Below are 16,137 nucleotides of genomic sequence, written 5' to 3' on the forward strand. Positions count from 1 at the left end.
AGAATATAAAACCACAAAAGCCCATCGTGAGCATTTAATTTAAATGCCAAACAGACCTGGATAGTACAGAAGAAGTGACTCTGTTCCTCTAGACAGACGTTACACTGCACGTTTAATCAAGTTAAATAGCTTGAGAACGCAAGCTTGATATCTCATGAATACAGGTCTCTCATTATCATGCCTAAAATTTGGTGTGATGATTGGCGCCGTTAATTAAAAACAATCCCCATTCTTAAATAGTGTGATCTACAACCTTTAAATCACAATGATGGGAAAGCTATTAATGGCAGCTCCAGGGATTAATGCTGAAGTTTTGCCCGGAATACAAGAAAATCACCTGCAAATTAAATTTAGCTGACAATGAAGCATCCTCTCAATAATTCTACTGCTTTTAGCTGTAATAAATGAAAAGGTCACAAGACCTAAGCCTTTCTGGTGTTCAGGTAAGATTAAAAGAAAAAACAGGACAGTATTCCCCTGATGAAAATCTCTCTTTCACTCAGAAATTAAGTTGAAAGTATTCTTGTTGTGTATTCAAAAGGGGCAACATATGCATTCACAGATCTGTACCCTTCCAGGGTAGTTTTATAGCGATGGTCTTTCTTGGGAATGTTTTGCCAACTTAATTTTCATTTTTACGCAGATGACACTCAAATCTATATTCATTATAAACCTGATATTGATGCTGCTGCATCTGTTCTTACTGCCTGGATCTCTGATATAAAAAGTTGGATGTCGCAAACATTTTTACACCTAAATTGTAATAAAACTTAGGTTATGCTGTTAGGTACTTCCCATCAGCTACATAAAACCAATGCTGTAAATCTGTCAGTTGATGGTACCATGCTGGAGTTCAGATCTAAAATGAAACATTTGGGTGGGATTTTTTATCCTGGGTTAACCTTTGAACTGCATGTGTTGAATACTGTCAAGGTTTCACCTCCGAAATATAGCTAGACTTCGACTTATGCTCTCTGTATCTGCGGCTGAAAAACTGGTTCATGCGTTTGTTTTCTCTAGGATTGATTATTGTAACGCCCTGCTCGCTGGTGCCTCTAACAGCATTCTCAACAAATTGCAATATGTTCAAAATTCTGCGGCTAGAATTTTGTCTAGGTCACGCTCTAGGGATCACATTACACCTGTGTTGGAGGCCTTGCATTGACTGCCTGTTAGGTTTTGAGTGGATTTTAAAATCCTTCTCCAGCCCTACAAGGCTCTCCATGTGCTGGCTCCGCTTTATTTGTCAGATCCTTTAGCCTTTTACACACCCACTCGCAACCTCCGCTCCACAGATCTTACTGTTGTGTGTCCCTTCTGCTCGCCTGCACTCTATGGGCGACAGGGCCTTCTGTTGCTATGCCCCAAAACTGTGAAACTCCGTTCCGTTAGAGATCAGGGATTCAGCAACTTTGAGTGTTTTTAAATCTAGCTTGAAAACATACTTTTTACAAAGGCATTTTTATGATTTCCTTTTCTTTCTTTCTGTTTTTGCTGTTTTGTTGAATTTATCTTTGTTCTGTGAAGCGCTCTGAGACGATTGCTTTTAAGGGCGCTATATAAAGTTTATTATTATTATTGTAACAATAATAACTGGAGTGTATGCAAAGTGACTACAGAAACCAATTGGCTACTTCACACTGGACTACACCTCAGAACTGTGAAACCCAGAGGATCATCAACAAAACTGTACTAACCAAGCAGGGTGACAGGGCGTCTGCAGATGATGCCTACACACGTAATTGGATTAACTGCTCAATAAGGGATGGGTTCCTAACATTCCTACAAGGACACTCACCACTTCTTAACACCCAGCGTCTTTCAACTGGGTGGTAAATGTGCAGTCTGCAAGAGACTTTACAGCCACCCTGCAATACATAAACACAACCCCCATAAATAAATGCTCACAGGCATATCTATCCCCTTAGATGCTTCAATGAACCATTCCCTAAGCACTCTCACAATTGTTCAATAGTCAAGCTCCTCTTTATAGGCAAACATAAGAGACGAAACACAAAGAAGCACAAGTGCTGCTGATGCACGCAAAGCCAGCGAAGTCTGCCTGCGGGCTGCAACTCCATGTAAACAATTCTAGAGGCTTTCAAACTCCCGTCAAGATGAATAACAAAAGTATAAACAGAAAAGCAGCTACATTTTGATTCATTGCAAATTCTGAACAATCAGTGTCGTGCCAACCATAATGCGGTCCCTTCCCTGGCTTGGTGGCCGCTTCCCATTAAATTAAATCATACGGTATTATTTACTGTCAGGCAACTGTTGTGCCTGGGAGATAACATCATGCCAAACACAATGGACAGTTAGCTATGTAGGTCACGTCCACATTTGCAAGCAACTTTCCACAAATCCCATTAGATCTATTATTTTTGCACCACAGCTTAGCAGAAAACACTTACCTGTTCACAGTTGCCTGCTGCTCACTTCCTGTTTAGTTTGGTTGTATAATTTACAACTTGTTTAAAAAAAAAAATTGTAACATCTATAGACACTGCATCTAATTGGTCAATCTAAAATCAAACATTGCAAGTCATTTTTTTGAATACTTAAGCAGCTTATAGTTGCTTAGACACAATGCTGACTTTGGTAAGCCTAAAACTTGACTCGGAAGTCATGTCAGTGGTACTGAACTTTTTGGCACTTAGAATCTAGCACAGACGTTTCTACATTGTACTGCCTAGTTCCAAGCAATAAGATCCTGAAATAATGCAACAGTTTATCATAATAATATACCCTCTACAGTCAGGGTTAGCAAACTGTTCACTCTCAAGCATCTACAGTGTTTGTAGGAAAACAACCAGAAAGAAACACAGGCGCAAGTTGCTGCTTCACAGAGAAGCATTGTATAATAACGTATTAGGAAGATAGACCGATTGGAGACCATTATGGTCAGAAACGTTAATTGACCTAAATGGTGGCAGATCTAAACACTGATATGCTTCATATCAAGACAATCTGAAAAGCTTTTCATAGAAATTACTTTTCAATTGAATTGCTCAATAACCTGCAGATTGAAGGACTGAAATCTGAAGAAGTGTCTATTATGCCTTAAACATTTCACACAGACAATCCTTGTCTAAATACTCAGGGTTTGAAATCTCTCAATAACACATCCTTTTGAAATACCTGGCATGGTATCAAAAAAGAGGAAATGTTTATTTCCCAGGACTCCGTGTCAAAAGGTGGTCTGGTGCCATGTTTTGGTGGTTAATGATGCAACAATTAACAGCCTGAGAGGTGCTACCGATTACACAGCGGTTCTTGCACTTTTATTATCACCTCAGGGATAAAGATGCAACTGCAAAGAGAGGCGAAGCATGCACCTCAAACATTCCAGCATTTTCAAACATGTACTTGAAAGTCATATACTGCAACCCCACTTTATTTTTATTTTTTTAAAACAGGTTTCAAATAAGTTTAAAATTAGACACCCTATTTATTTATTTTTTTAGCAAAACAGGTTAATTGCACAGTATAACATTAACAAGTAGCAGCTATTTAAGTTAGCGATTAACCCATTAAGTACTACTGTCCTCACATGAGGATAGTGCTGGGACAATTATCCGAACAAATATTTTTTGATGTACTCAGATATGAAATTCAGATGTTAGTCTTCCCCAGAAATTACAAAAAAACCTTGCACTTATTTACCGCCTCACCAAAAGTTGCGCTACAGTTTCAAACATGGTGTAGCAGGGCGGTAGAGCGCCCTGTACATATTATTTATTTTTTTTTAGATCGGGGTCTCCCCCTCCGCCCCTGTGCAGTGTATTTTTGTATTTGTTTTGTTTTATTTATGTATTTGTGACGGCGAAGCGCCGCAGGGTTTGTTTGTTTATTTTAACAAGTGTTCTGGCAGAGGCGAGATTGGTGCTTGGTGGCCATCTCCCGAATTAATTAAGTGATTAATTTTGTTGCTAATCGGGTATAAAAAGCCTGTAGCTCTCCAGCTCGGGGTGGGTGTACGAGAGGAGCGTAGAGAGCGAGGAGAGAGAGGAGAGAGAAAAATCAAAACTTAAAAGAATATATACAGGAACAGTGAAGGCTACAGCCCAGCCTGACCTGTATTATTTATTATTTGGTGTTCGAGATTTGTTTCTGTTTGAACCTTTTATTTTGCTCTGTGAGCACAGTGTTTTTGTCTAAATATTTATTTTATTTTTGTTATTTAAAAATAAAACGGCATGCCGCGTCTTTATTATTTGAAAACTGCAGTGCCTGGTGCAGTGCTTTACCTTCCTGCTTCTGCCGTGACGTCACCGACTCAGCCATCCTGTCACACATGGCAAATGAAAAATAGATCTGTGTGATATGCGTGATTAATATATATAAAACAAACACAAAAAACACAGGATCAACACAGCAGCTCTTGAGCCTCTATTTAAAAGTTTTAGATAGCAAACAGTAAACAATCCAGATTATGCGCGTGCAAGCATAGTGCTCTCTATAGAAAGCTATCTGGGTCAAAAAAGCATCTCATGACAGAAAAAAGGCACGCATCATTCTGAAATGCCTTGCTGAAATAGTGCCCAACTTGCTGTAGTGATTTTTATATAGATTGTATATATATTATATATCTTTTGTTGAGACTTTGTTATGTGGAATGTTATAAACGAGAACCCAAACAGTGAGTCTTTTTGTCCCCTTCATTTTACGTCATTTCCACATTTGTTTTATTTGAAGTGTTTAAAGTTAAATTTCAGTTTTTGTTTGGTTTCGTTCAGCTACAATAAGGCTGAAGTAAACCTCATGTTATTGCTTAGTCTATAGCCACTGTTTACTGTGAAGCAACGGCAATGGGAAGGAATTAAAAAGAAAAAAAAAGAAAAAAAATAATAACAACATGAGGCAGAGGTCACACTAGCCTTTAAAAATGTGCATTTGTAAAAGCATACCATCTCAAAATCTGCATTTTCAACCATAACATCTGCATATTGCATCAACATAGTTATATTATTTTCCAATGTAACTATTTCAGATTAAGAAAGTTAACATGCAAAACAGTACACAGTATAAATAATGGTAGTAGAAATTACTAGAAATTGGTTTCAAATTACACAAATATAGCTTGTATTCTAATTTGACACTTAATGGGTTAAACCTACAACTCGAAACTAACTTACATTAAAAGGCACTAGTGGTTTGAAGGTGGTGCCGATAGCCCTGCTATATTTTCCACCATGGCTAAAGTGAGCTCTGTTTGAAAGACTGCTATTTTCTGACCTGTGGTGAACTGGCCCTTCATCTTCTGGAAGACGGGGTCCTGAGCGGTGGCCTGTGCCCGGCGTGCCAGTGACTCCGAGGCGGCGCTGGAGAACATGGTGGACACGTTGGAGACGTTCTCCAGGCCCACGCCGAAGGTGCTCACCAGCTTCTTGACGAAGTTGAGAGTGTGCGGCGTGATCTTGGCGTCCGACACGGCGCCGCTCTTCTCAAAGGCCACCGAGTAGCACTTAGCCAGGCCCTGCTGGAGCTGACGCAGCACCTGAAGGACATACAAAAATGTACTTAAACAAGCGAAGAACCAGAAGATGTTCAAAAGACCTTTGCTGATACTAATGAGGGGACTGTGAAACCTTGGTTACCACGCCGTAATAGAAAAAAACAAACATCTGCATTACACTGTATTTGGTTTTAGCCTGAAATAATCAAAAACTACCACATAAGGAGCATTAACAGATTCAGTGGTGAAGGAAGAATTCATGTATTAGAGATTGGAATTACAGCAGAAAGACAAGACCAGAGAGTTAACCATGTTGTCACCAGTACCTCCTCGTGCCAGTTCTCTCTGAACCACACCATCTGGTCCACGATGCCCTCCAGCGAGGAGAGCAGGGTGGGGTGAAGCTCCCGTTGCATGTGCATGATCCGGCTGCAGCGCCACATGGGTGCCGTCGCACGAATGGGCCCTGGGTCCGAGGCAGAGTGGGACTGGGCGCCAACCAAGCTGGGCTGCTGTTGCTGCTGCTGGCCGGAGTCTGAAAGAAAGGCATGGAGAGTTAATATAGGCTGTACTGTAGGTGCGAAAACGTCAATTCAAATTATATTTGCTCACACCCCACCCCTAATTTTGTTTGGTTTATTTTGGAGACCTTCAGCAAGATTGCTCCTGATTTTCCATTGAAAAAGAAACAAGCCATCAGTATAAATTATAAAAATTCAGAGGTTATGCTCTGTAAATGAGCAAAACATGAACAAACAAAGCTTTCATAAATCACATAAAAATGTAATTCAATTGTCTGCCAAGTTTTGTTTTCACTTAAATCAACAAAAACCCATTAAGAAAAAAAAACAAGCCAAATATTGAAAAAATATTAGCGCATGGGCTTAGTCCTAACAAATGTCTCAGCATACTTCCTTTAAAATTGTGACCCGAAGCAATGGGCTACTGCAAATACAGACAGTGAATCAGAGTATCTGAGGATACTTAGAGAATCTCTGAGGGTGGGCTCAGGGAGCAAGGAGGGTACAGCAGGGCCATGTGACACTGCAGCTCTGGGTCCTGTCATGCCTCCTCGGCCAGCCCTGCCCAATGGAGCCTCACCGCTTTTGTACCGCTCCCTCTGCTCGATCTTCAGTGTCAGGTACAGGGTCCGGATGGGAAAGTAGACGGCCTGAGGATACACGCGTCCAACCTACAGGGCAGAAAAAATGAAATGCAACAGCTTGAATTGATCTACTAGTTGCATACAAAGGAAGGGTGGTACACAATAGCTGTAACTGCAGTGAATACAATGGAAGTGTGAAGAGTTTTAAAGAAACGTCGCTAGCTTGAAGATGATAATGTGGCATCCCCAGACAAGGGGTGTCTCCCTGCACAGTAATGCCGAGCAGACCAGAAGGCTTCAGTCCCACTTGCTGTCGGATCGGTCATGTCAACAATCACCAAATTGACAAAAATGAAGCACTGTGTTAACTGCCAAAAAGATTAAGCTGCTTAAATGTAATATGAAAGAGCCATATTCATAAACCTTAGAATATACCTAAATTGAACTGCTTTGTTCATATATCAATTGTATTCCTGGATGTTTGAGGAAATAAAGCATGGCATGTGGGGTTAACTAGTATAAGACATCAGGATTTAAAACAGACTCTACCAATTTCAGACCCTAAGCTCAGTTGGTCAATTAAATACATTTCTTGTTTCAATCAATCCTCCCAACAAGGACAATGTACAAACTGCTATACCACCAACACCTTACCTGCAGTTTCATCTGCAAGAGTTTAACATGCTGCCTTAGGTAATGCAGTCATTCTCATTTAGGAAAATGCAGCGCAAAGCACAAAAGCTGGTTTATGTCAATGTTAAGACAGAAAGGGGCAGGTAGAATTGATTATGCACTTGCCAACTATTTCAGGTTGTGTCCTTAAATAGATCAAAGTGGTCTTTTTTGTTTTTCGTGTGCATGCAACAAGACATCCAAAAGGACAGCTAAATTAGAATCACGTGATCGTACTGCTGTATAATTTAAGAGGCACCATAATGTGAGAATGCCGAGCGCTGCATTCTCACAAAGCAGATAAAATCAGAGGGAAGAAACGAAAAGGCATAATGACACCAGCTAGTTTTTAAATCAGGACACAGCTCTGCTCAAATCGCAGCGTTGCGCCATGAATTAGCCCATTAGAGAGTAACCCTACACCATCTACTGGCTGATAGGAGGGTGAAGAACAGATCTTAAGGGTAAGAAGAACCACCTTTCATCAAATTGAGGTTTTACCACTCTTCAGAAAAAAAAGCTTAATGGAATGCTAATGTAAGGTTTTTAGGATGAAAAGACGTATGTTGATCAGCCCCATTAGAGCGGAGAAACTGAGCAAAGATTAGGCTGTGGCCTTCAATGTGATATAGGAAGTACAATCTCCCATTTGCACTCTCTCGCAAAGTGCCCCCACCTCTCCTTCATGAATATTTGAAAGCCTTATAGAGAATGCTTGGAGAACAAACAAATAAAAAAAAAATCAATGCAATAAATAGTCCACAGACAGGAACCACTTGTAGTTAATAATGAATCAGGATGAGCAGTCCTGAAGGCTGTGCTCACTCAAGCGTGACACTCTTGTGGATGCTGCCCCTTTTAGTGCCAACAAGCTATGCGATTCAGGAACAGGGAACAAAAAACTGGAAAGTCTACCAGCAACGTGGTAGGCAAGCAATACTTATCCAATGCAAATATGGAAGTACGGTTATCATGATCAAACCTTCAATGGCTCACACGGCTGGGTTCTACTACGGTGATGAAGGTCTCTAACAAAATTTGGGCAAGCCTTCAGGAACTTGTGATGAAGGATGTCCGTAGTGTTATTACATATTGATGAGCGGACCGACACGCATCCTATTTTGGATTTGCAAAAGATTAGATATACTGTATCCTCAGGGAAGGTTTCTCCACGTTATTGAGGTGGTTAGCAGAGTTACTAAAAAGCACAGCTGCACTTACTGTAGCTTCTTGCTCATTGAAGTTTGAGTGCTCTAAATCATGCAGAATGAATATGCTTTTATTACACTGCATGAATTAGTCCTTTTTTAAATTGAATTCCAGTGGTATGCTGCTGCGTGATATTAAAAATGAATTCTAGAGAGGAAAAAAATATTAAAACTGTCAAAAGGAAAATGGAACTCATCTAAACCCCTAAGTGGATAAATGCAATTTATTAAAAGAGCAGCTTTCTAAGGAATCAATGCAGTGTATTAATCTTGATTAGTGTCCGATGTCACACGCACGCGCACACACCCACAGACCTGACTGATGAGGTTCAGGAGTGGCTTGCCCTCTGATCCAACCAGGCAGGTGAGCAGCTGTGGGATCCATGCCAGCCACTGGATAGGCGGCACTCCAATGCAGTATTTGTCGACAGCATCAGCCAGGGTATTCTTATCATCGAAGCTGAGCAGCCACAATACCTGGAGAGGGTGGGGAAAGAAACAAGCAAGATGTAAATCACTCTCTATTTGGACAGCATTAAAATTAAAGATCCTGGTACTTATGGTTTCCCTCCCCCTTTTTTAAAGTCGAGTGTAAAGTGTAATCAAGAATAACCTGGCGAGTTAAGCGAGTAATTCATTATTAACTTTAAAAGCATGTTTATTAACTTTGAGAAAAAAAGCAAGTGTGGGGGTAATTTCCTTCTGAAGAATCGCTAAAGGAAAACAAAAATATTTGTTTCACTGAACCAAGATCCAAGAAAGAACAGTTTCTGCTCGACAGCAGAAGGTCTGCTGCACAAAGAATTGAATGCACTGAGCAAACACCCTCAACACTCCTGCTTGTTCGTGCTTGCTTGCTTCCTTGCTTGCAGGGATTCCTGAACGTTCCCATTTGTTTTTGTTGACGAGTCTTTGTAACCTTTTCCCTCCGATGCAGTTATACTAAACATCTAACCTTGCCCCAAGCCTAAGAGGCACCATGGCTCATTTGTAATTCCTGATAAATCGCAGAGCATCTCTCCTCATTCATCACATAGAAATTGCTGGGGTCAGTTTACACACACTGTTTTTCTACCTGTACACATCCAAATGCTCATTAAAAACTAGCCAAAAAAAAAAAAAAGGCGGTAGAAGCAGAAGGCATAGCGGGTTTATATTTTATAGTTGTTACTTTATTCTGTACAGGTCACTACATGAAAAAGTGATTGTGGAGTTCAAAGAGTCATGTAATGGATGTCAATGGGAAATTAAGCCTTTAGCCTCTAGGTTACCAATTCAGTTCCAGCAAAGGCTGATAGTTACTGAAATGTATTTCAATCTTGTAACACTGGGGGGTCTAAGTGAAATCACTGCTGGTGGGTTGCAGCCTAGTCATACACATCACCCAATCCTTCAGCACAATTAGCACAAATTGCCACGTTTGCAGGCGGTCTCTAAGGGAAGTCAAGGAACAGCTGAGCATGGAGATCTACAAAACTATCCTGACAACTGGCAAACTGCTCTGAACTGCAAACCTACAGGTAACTGGATAAGTGCAGTATATACACACCTACTGGCCTGCTTGAGATGAATAAACTCTTAAACAGTAATTCATGATACACAATAAAAAACTAATTATGACATGGGGGGTCACGTTGGCAAGTGGGTATTTAAATGGTGGGCCCCCCACTACCTAAACAATACTTTAAAAGGTACACTTGCAGTATCAGTATCTTTGGTGTTAACATTTTCAAAACGTTTACAAAGCCAGCTTTGATTCAGGATCCTGTTTTCAAAAGCTACCAAAGGGCCAACACAAGAGCTCAATGATTTAAACAGCCAGACACTATTCCCATGAATTACAACTGCACAGCACACCAACATACACACTGCAGACCACGATGAGGAGCACCAGGTATACTGCAATCCTCTATTAGGGACAGGAAAGACTACAGGAAAGCTGTACAGTACCTTTCAAAAAAAGATTATTCTGAACTAACTTCCTGTTTCTTATGGGGACAGAAGTAAGGAAAGCACTGGGGTACTGGCACGACTTGTTTTTCTCAGATGCATGAGAGAGGCTTGTGTGCTCTGCGTGGAGCATGTGAATGGCCTGCTCTTACCTTGGCCAGGTACTTGCGAGACTTGCTCTCGTTCTGGTGACGGCAGGCGTGCAGGTAGCAGGTGATGGCGGAGACGCCAAGGTGGAGCTGCCGGTCCTTCACAAAGATGTTCTCCAGGTAATCGCCCCACATGGCCCAGGCCTTCACAAGCACATCATGCATCTGCACTGCCGCAGAGAATGCCTTGTTCGCCTCTTCAGACCTGGAGACAGACAGGGAGCACAGGGGTTAAAAAGGGACTTGCAATGAACAAAAAACAGATGGAAAATACAGTGAAGTACAAAATGTGTTTTTTTTTGTGTGTTTTTTTAAACCACAATATATTTCACAGAACAGACCTTCTTTCAATGATATAAAAGGGAGTTCAAAATGTACGACTTTTTGTTGATGAGACAGTACGATCTTGCATTTCTTTCTTATGCCTGTTCTCTTCAGTTCTAGTAAGGTGAGGAATGCAAGAGGGAATAGAAACTTGAGTGGTTTGAAAATGCTGTGAAAAAAATCACAATTCCTCATGATGGCTGCAACATGCTTGTGTAAAGCTTCCAATGCTTTACTTCTTTCCCTTTTCTAGGTACTATTACACACTGTACCTCATGTCATTCATTACATTCACAATGCCTTTCCACGCACATGAATAGGGCTAAAAGCCTTTTGAAAGTACACTATGTGGTAATCATTCTGTGACAACAAAATATTCTCTGCAGCCAGGTTGCAATTAAAAAAAGCAGCTTGAGCCTCGTATTACTGTACAGTTTGATGGAAATATTTGTATATATTACTGTGTTTGAGAGGAGAGAAAAAAATGCATGCGGCTACAGATCTTTAAAAAAAAAAAAAAAATCAAGCACTTTCGTAGAAAGCCCTACCATTACCTATCCAAAACGCTTGGTTATTCAAAAGAGCAGCACATGTCACCATACATGCCCCGATAATGGCAATGTAAATTCTGCCAGCGCTTAGGTAATCTCAATGATGTCTGGTTCTGCTGGTGATATTCATGCAGAGTTAAAAGGAAATTATACATTAAACACTGCTGAGGTTAGGAAATGTTGTGCCGATACAGAGATTTTTACAAATGACTATAGAGTTGATTATTCTTCTATACACCTTTAATAAGCCCCTTCCCCACAGACCTGTAACAGTTTAAGGGATTATGAATGGACTACAGCACAAGCCACAAGGACCATCATTCAGTTATTCAGATATTCAGGGTTTCTAGTCAGGACAAAAACCAACTCAAGTCTTCAGGCAATATGAACTAGAAAAAATACTTGGACCTGTATTTTTATTGAGCAATGTACCTTGCTGCTTTGTCACATACTCTATCAGAATATATTTAAAAAGGACAGATCCACCTTGTTCGTTAGATGTTGTGTTCCCATTTACAGGGTGATTAGAAAGTAAGTTTACCACATCAATGATATGGTGCGTTGATGTGGTAAAGTTACTTTCCAAAATCACCCTGTATATGGCCATATGGAAATTACATATGTGTAGTGGAATTAAACCAGGTAAAAAGCCCTTTGTTAACACATCTGCCATTTTTTAAATAGTTCTGTGATGATCTGGTAGCAGCCCGGTTTTACTCTTCTAGCAGGTGCATCACTGTAACTGCTCAGAACCGTACCAGATCCGAAACATAAATGAGGCACTGAATTAATATGACTAACCACATGCTTAGCATTAGGCTGTGTGTTTACCATGTGGCTCGTAATTCAGTCTGAAGAAGCAAGTTTACTGCATGAGGTGTTGCTACAAGGCTCAGGAGCTTTTCAACAGAGGTATACTTGCTTACATTTTAATATAGCAATTCATATATTCAGACATTTGCAATGCTGTTCATAGTGCAGCTGGGAAAACACGTGTTGGTATTTCTCTTTTATTTCATTGCACAAAGAAGCTTTCTCTTTGTTACCTGCCTATTCAGCCCTGGAAACCACAAGTACCGCAAAGTTTGTCCACACAACTTTTAACATCCATCTGACCATGCAACCACCATAAGGAGAAAATAAATAAATAAATAAATAAATATATCAATAGGGTGCAAATTAAATACCATGGATGAGCAAGGCTGCAAATTGCTAATCGATTTGAAATCTGTTCAGCCCGGACTGCTCAAAGATTTTCATGTATTGTTATTGTATCTCCCATTCAACACGTGACTACCACTAACTTTTGTGGACTAAGAACATAAGAAAAAGTGCCAAAACGAGGGGCGTGCTCACCACGTTGCAATAAAAAAAACATAGAAATAATTGGCAGTAACTGGACATTCCACCACAAGCTCAGTAGGTGAAAAATGTGTGTGTGGTGAGTACTTTAGGACAGTCAAAGATTTACCTGGTTCAGTTTAGTAATTGAATTAATAAACTCGAAGGACAAGTAAGCCAACCCCGCTGCAAAGGCATTATGGCTGTTCAAAATCCATATTTCCTTTTGAGATACATTGTGATTCTCTTTAAAAATCTATAAGTAAAAAATAATGTTACAATGAAAATTTCATTTGAATCAAAAGTGTTTACAGAAATAACATCATAACCTGAAACAAGTTTGGTTAATATGAAGCCCAGTTCTGTGTGGAAAGATGTCCACATCACTGCTGAACAATATATCGGTCTCCAGACCAGGCACAATTACAGTGTGGCGCCTGTACTCTGAACACATGCTATCGTTCTGCTCTTTTATAGACTTTAAACAAAAAGACACACGCATACACACACAAATTTCCTGTGCCACTGGATTTCTTTGATCTACGCGTACCTCAACATGTTGTGATGAATTGCTTTTAAAATGCAGTGATTTAATCTGTACTGTAATAAGAACTCAAGTCAGATCTTCCTTCCACTAATGCGGATTATCTGCCATAATGGGGACTTTTTAGTGAGGTTACTTTTATTGTCAAATCGAAATTAGTAGTACTGCAGGACTCAAGCACTGCAGGCATTCATTACACTGTACAAAGCATAAAAAAAAATGATGTACTGTAGTGGTGGGCCAGCATGCCGCTGCTTTCACAACCTTGCTTGTCAAAACTGCAGGTTATAAAATGCCCATTTGTCCTATTTTCCAAAAATGTCTTTATTCATACCTTCCACAAAGCGCCTTCAGGTGTCACAGGCTGCAGAACGATGCAGATTACAGTGGCAGCAGCCTGATAAATGACTTGCTTTATCACCACCTTCTATTTCTAACAACTGGCTTTGTCTCCTGTCTTTGCCTCCTCTCCTTCCCTCTCACGTGATCTATCATTCTGACACTTCTGATGACTCTTTCGGCATTGTTTCTCTCACCTTTTTCACCCAGGGCCTTCCAGCGAGGGTTGCCATTGCAACCAAATGACCCTCCGGCTCTATTAGCCCATAGCTGGGACAGTGACGTGTTATCTGGTATGTAACTCGAACAAATTGCTGCATTTAGGCAGCATACTGTCTCCATGCCAGATATCTGTTTAAAGGACATTCTTTCCACATATTGTTTTATTTTTTAAATAATGAATTTAGGCAGGACAGCGTGACTGAAATTCCACTGCGGTTACAGGAGTTCCTGCTTTTATAACAAAATGTGACTGAATTACAAGATCAAGCAGGGGACACATGGAGAGGTGGAAAAACAATATGGGCCTTATGCTATGCATTGTGCATTGCATGTAAAACTACTAAGCGTGAAAAAATGCAAGTAACTCATAAAGAAGACATACATCCTAAAGACAGATGGTTACTTGCCATTATAAATATTTACACAACTTATATGCAATAGTTAGTACAATAGTACAATAGTTGCAGATGAACAGCGATTGATTTTTCAGGTCCAATGTTAATTGTGCTGCTCTGGTTTAAAGTACTCTAATTATTAATCTGCCGTCATATTGATTTTTAACTGCAGGGCAGGTTTGATAATTAATTCATGCACACTGTAACTAATCACTTGTCAGTGGCTTAAAGTAACAATGTTTATTTATCAAATGGATTTTAAAATAAATGATTAACTGAGGAAGTCGGGGCTCATTTATATCGAAAAACTATGCCGTTGATTGGAATGCAGTCAGGTAGCACCAGAATTATTATTTATTGTCTGGAGGCAATTAGTCCTGCTTTAGTCCTTTGAGCAGTAGTGGATCCATTCTAGGCAGGAGCGGCTTTTGAGGAGGGAGACTATTGTTTGAGCTTCAAAATCCTTTGTCTTTCTTTACCAAGAACAGACAGAGCCAGTGAACCAGATCAATGTGAAATGACAGTGAAGGGTCCCCATGGTCAACCAGGTCAAGGTGAAGTAAGACAGTGTACCCCATGCACTGAGGCAAGGATTTGGAAGAGGTTCAAATTTTCACTCCAAGCTACAGAGAATCTTAGTGAGAATTTTGCTTAGTGCGTATAAAATGTTGTAAATCAAAAAAACATTAGGTTATTATCATAATCCTGGGTCCCTGAAATAGAAATGTAACCATTACAGAATGGGCATTTACCTCCTACCTACCCAAAACCTGAACATTGTATACCAAAGCTGCTCTTAGGGGACTGTGACGCAGTCATGGTCCTGGCCCCGCCTCCTTCAAGCCTGATACAATAATGGACGCAGCGACCTGGGAGGTTAATGGTTGTATTTCTATTTCAGGGAACCTGGATTATGATAATAACCTAACGTTCCTTTTCAAGTAAGAAAGGTAATCATTACCGAATGGGTGAGTGCACCAAAGCTGTCGCAAAGGGCAATATTGCAGAATGACTGGAATGCTACAAGGCTAAGCCCAAGGCTGCCCTGTGTGTTACCATTCGGAACTCCAGAAACAAATAGCTGGGGTGAAACATTTGAGGGAGAGTTTTACCTCTATGCCTGTGTTGTAAGGGCCGACTGGGAAACCGCCCTTAACACTCTGGTTCCAAAACCAGGGTTTTAAGGATCCACGACATTCAGTCTGTAGGGCCTATTAAAGGTATGGGGAGTAGCCCACACCACTGCATTGCAGATGTCCTTGACAGATGCACCCTGGAATAAAGCCCATGAAGTTGCAAGGCCCCTGGTGGAATGGGCAGTGAGTTTTTCCAGAGGGGGCAAATTGGCCAGCCGCTGCTTAGACAGGGCTTGACCATGGAACTTCGCCGAGACTGAGGGAAGCCTGATTGCTAGTTAGCAAGGACTGACAGCCTTCGCTATGGTGATGCTAAAAAACTGTCGCCAAAATGGCATCAAGATACTGGTAATGGTTACACTTCATACTTGAAAAGGAACTATCCCCCGTCTATATAAAACGTTAAATATATTTGAGGACCTACTTGTTAATCTGTGAGAGGAACATCCCCTTGAGTGCGTAGAACTCAGCTGTCATCTCCTTGGTGAAATACTTGAGATTTGTGGATTCGATGACCTCCAGGCCCTGTAAGGAGGAGCAGAAAAGTCAGTGAAGAGCTGGGGAAGGACTTGTCTATTTATCAACTATGTCACCACCTGTCGGAATGGAGAACCTGTCAGCGGAGAGGTTCTGACCTGAAGTTATGCTTCACACAAGCAGAGAAGGGCTTATCACAGTGCACCTTCAATTCAGTTCTGAAATCCTCTGCAACACGTATGTGCTGAGGAGACAGAGAGAGGCTC

At 40.7% G+C, this 16,137-nt stretch overlaps 1 protein-coding gene across 13 annotated transcripts in view; it reads right to left on the bottom strand.

The window, feature by feature from the left end:
- The window catches only part of LOC117418401 (transformation/transcription domain-associated protein-like), a 93,044-nt gene that overhangs the window by 20,068 nt on the left and 56,839 nt on the right, over window positions 1-16,137 (bottom strand). For all 13 annotated transcript variants that reach the window (XM_059035517.1, XM_059035515.1, XM_059035511.1 and 10 more), the window contains 6 exons: window positions 15,819-15,919; window positions 10,546-10,747; window positions 8,759-8,920; window positions 6,560-6,650; window positions 5,785-5,993; window positions 5,239-5,500 (listed from right to left, as the gene is read on the bottom strand). In XM_059035517.1, the coding sequence (XP_058891500.1) occupies window positions 5,239-5,500; window positions 5,785-5,993; window positions 6,560-6,650; window positions 8,759-8,920; window positions 10,546-10,747; window positions 15,819-15,919 (1,027 nt within the window). The remainder of the gene's footprint in view (window positions 1-5,238; window positions 5,501-5,784; window positions 5,994-6,559; window positions 6,651-8,758; window positions 8,921-10,545; window positions 10,748-15,818; window positions 15,920-16,137) is intronic.

This window comes from Acipenser ruthenus, chromosome 13, assembly GCF_902713425.1.
Source record: "Acipenser ruthenus chromosome 13, fAciRut3.2 maternal haplotype, whole genome shotgun sequence".
In the NCBI taxonomy this organism is placed as follows: domain Eukaryota; kingdom Metazoa; phylum Chordata; class Actinopteri; order Acipenseriformes; family Acipenseridae; genus Acipenser; species Acipenser ruthenus.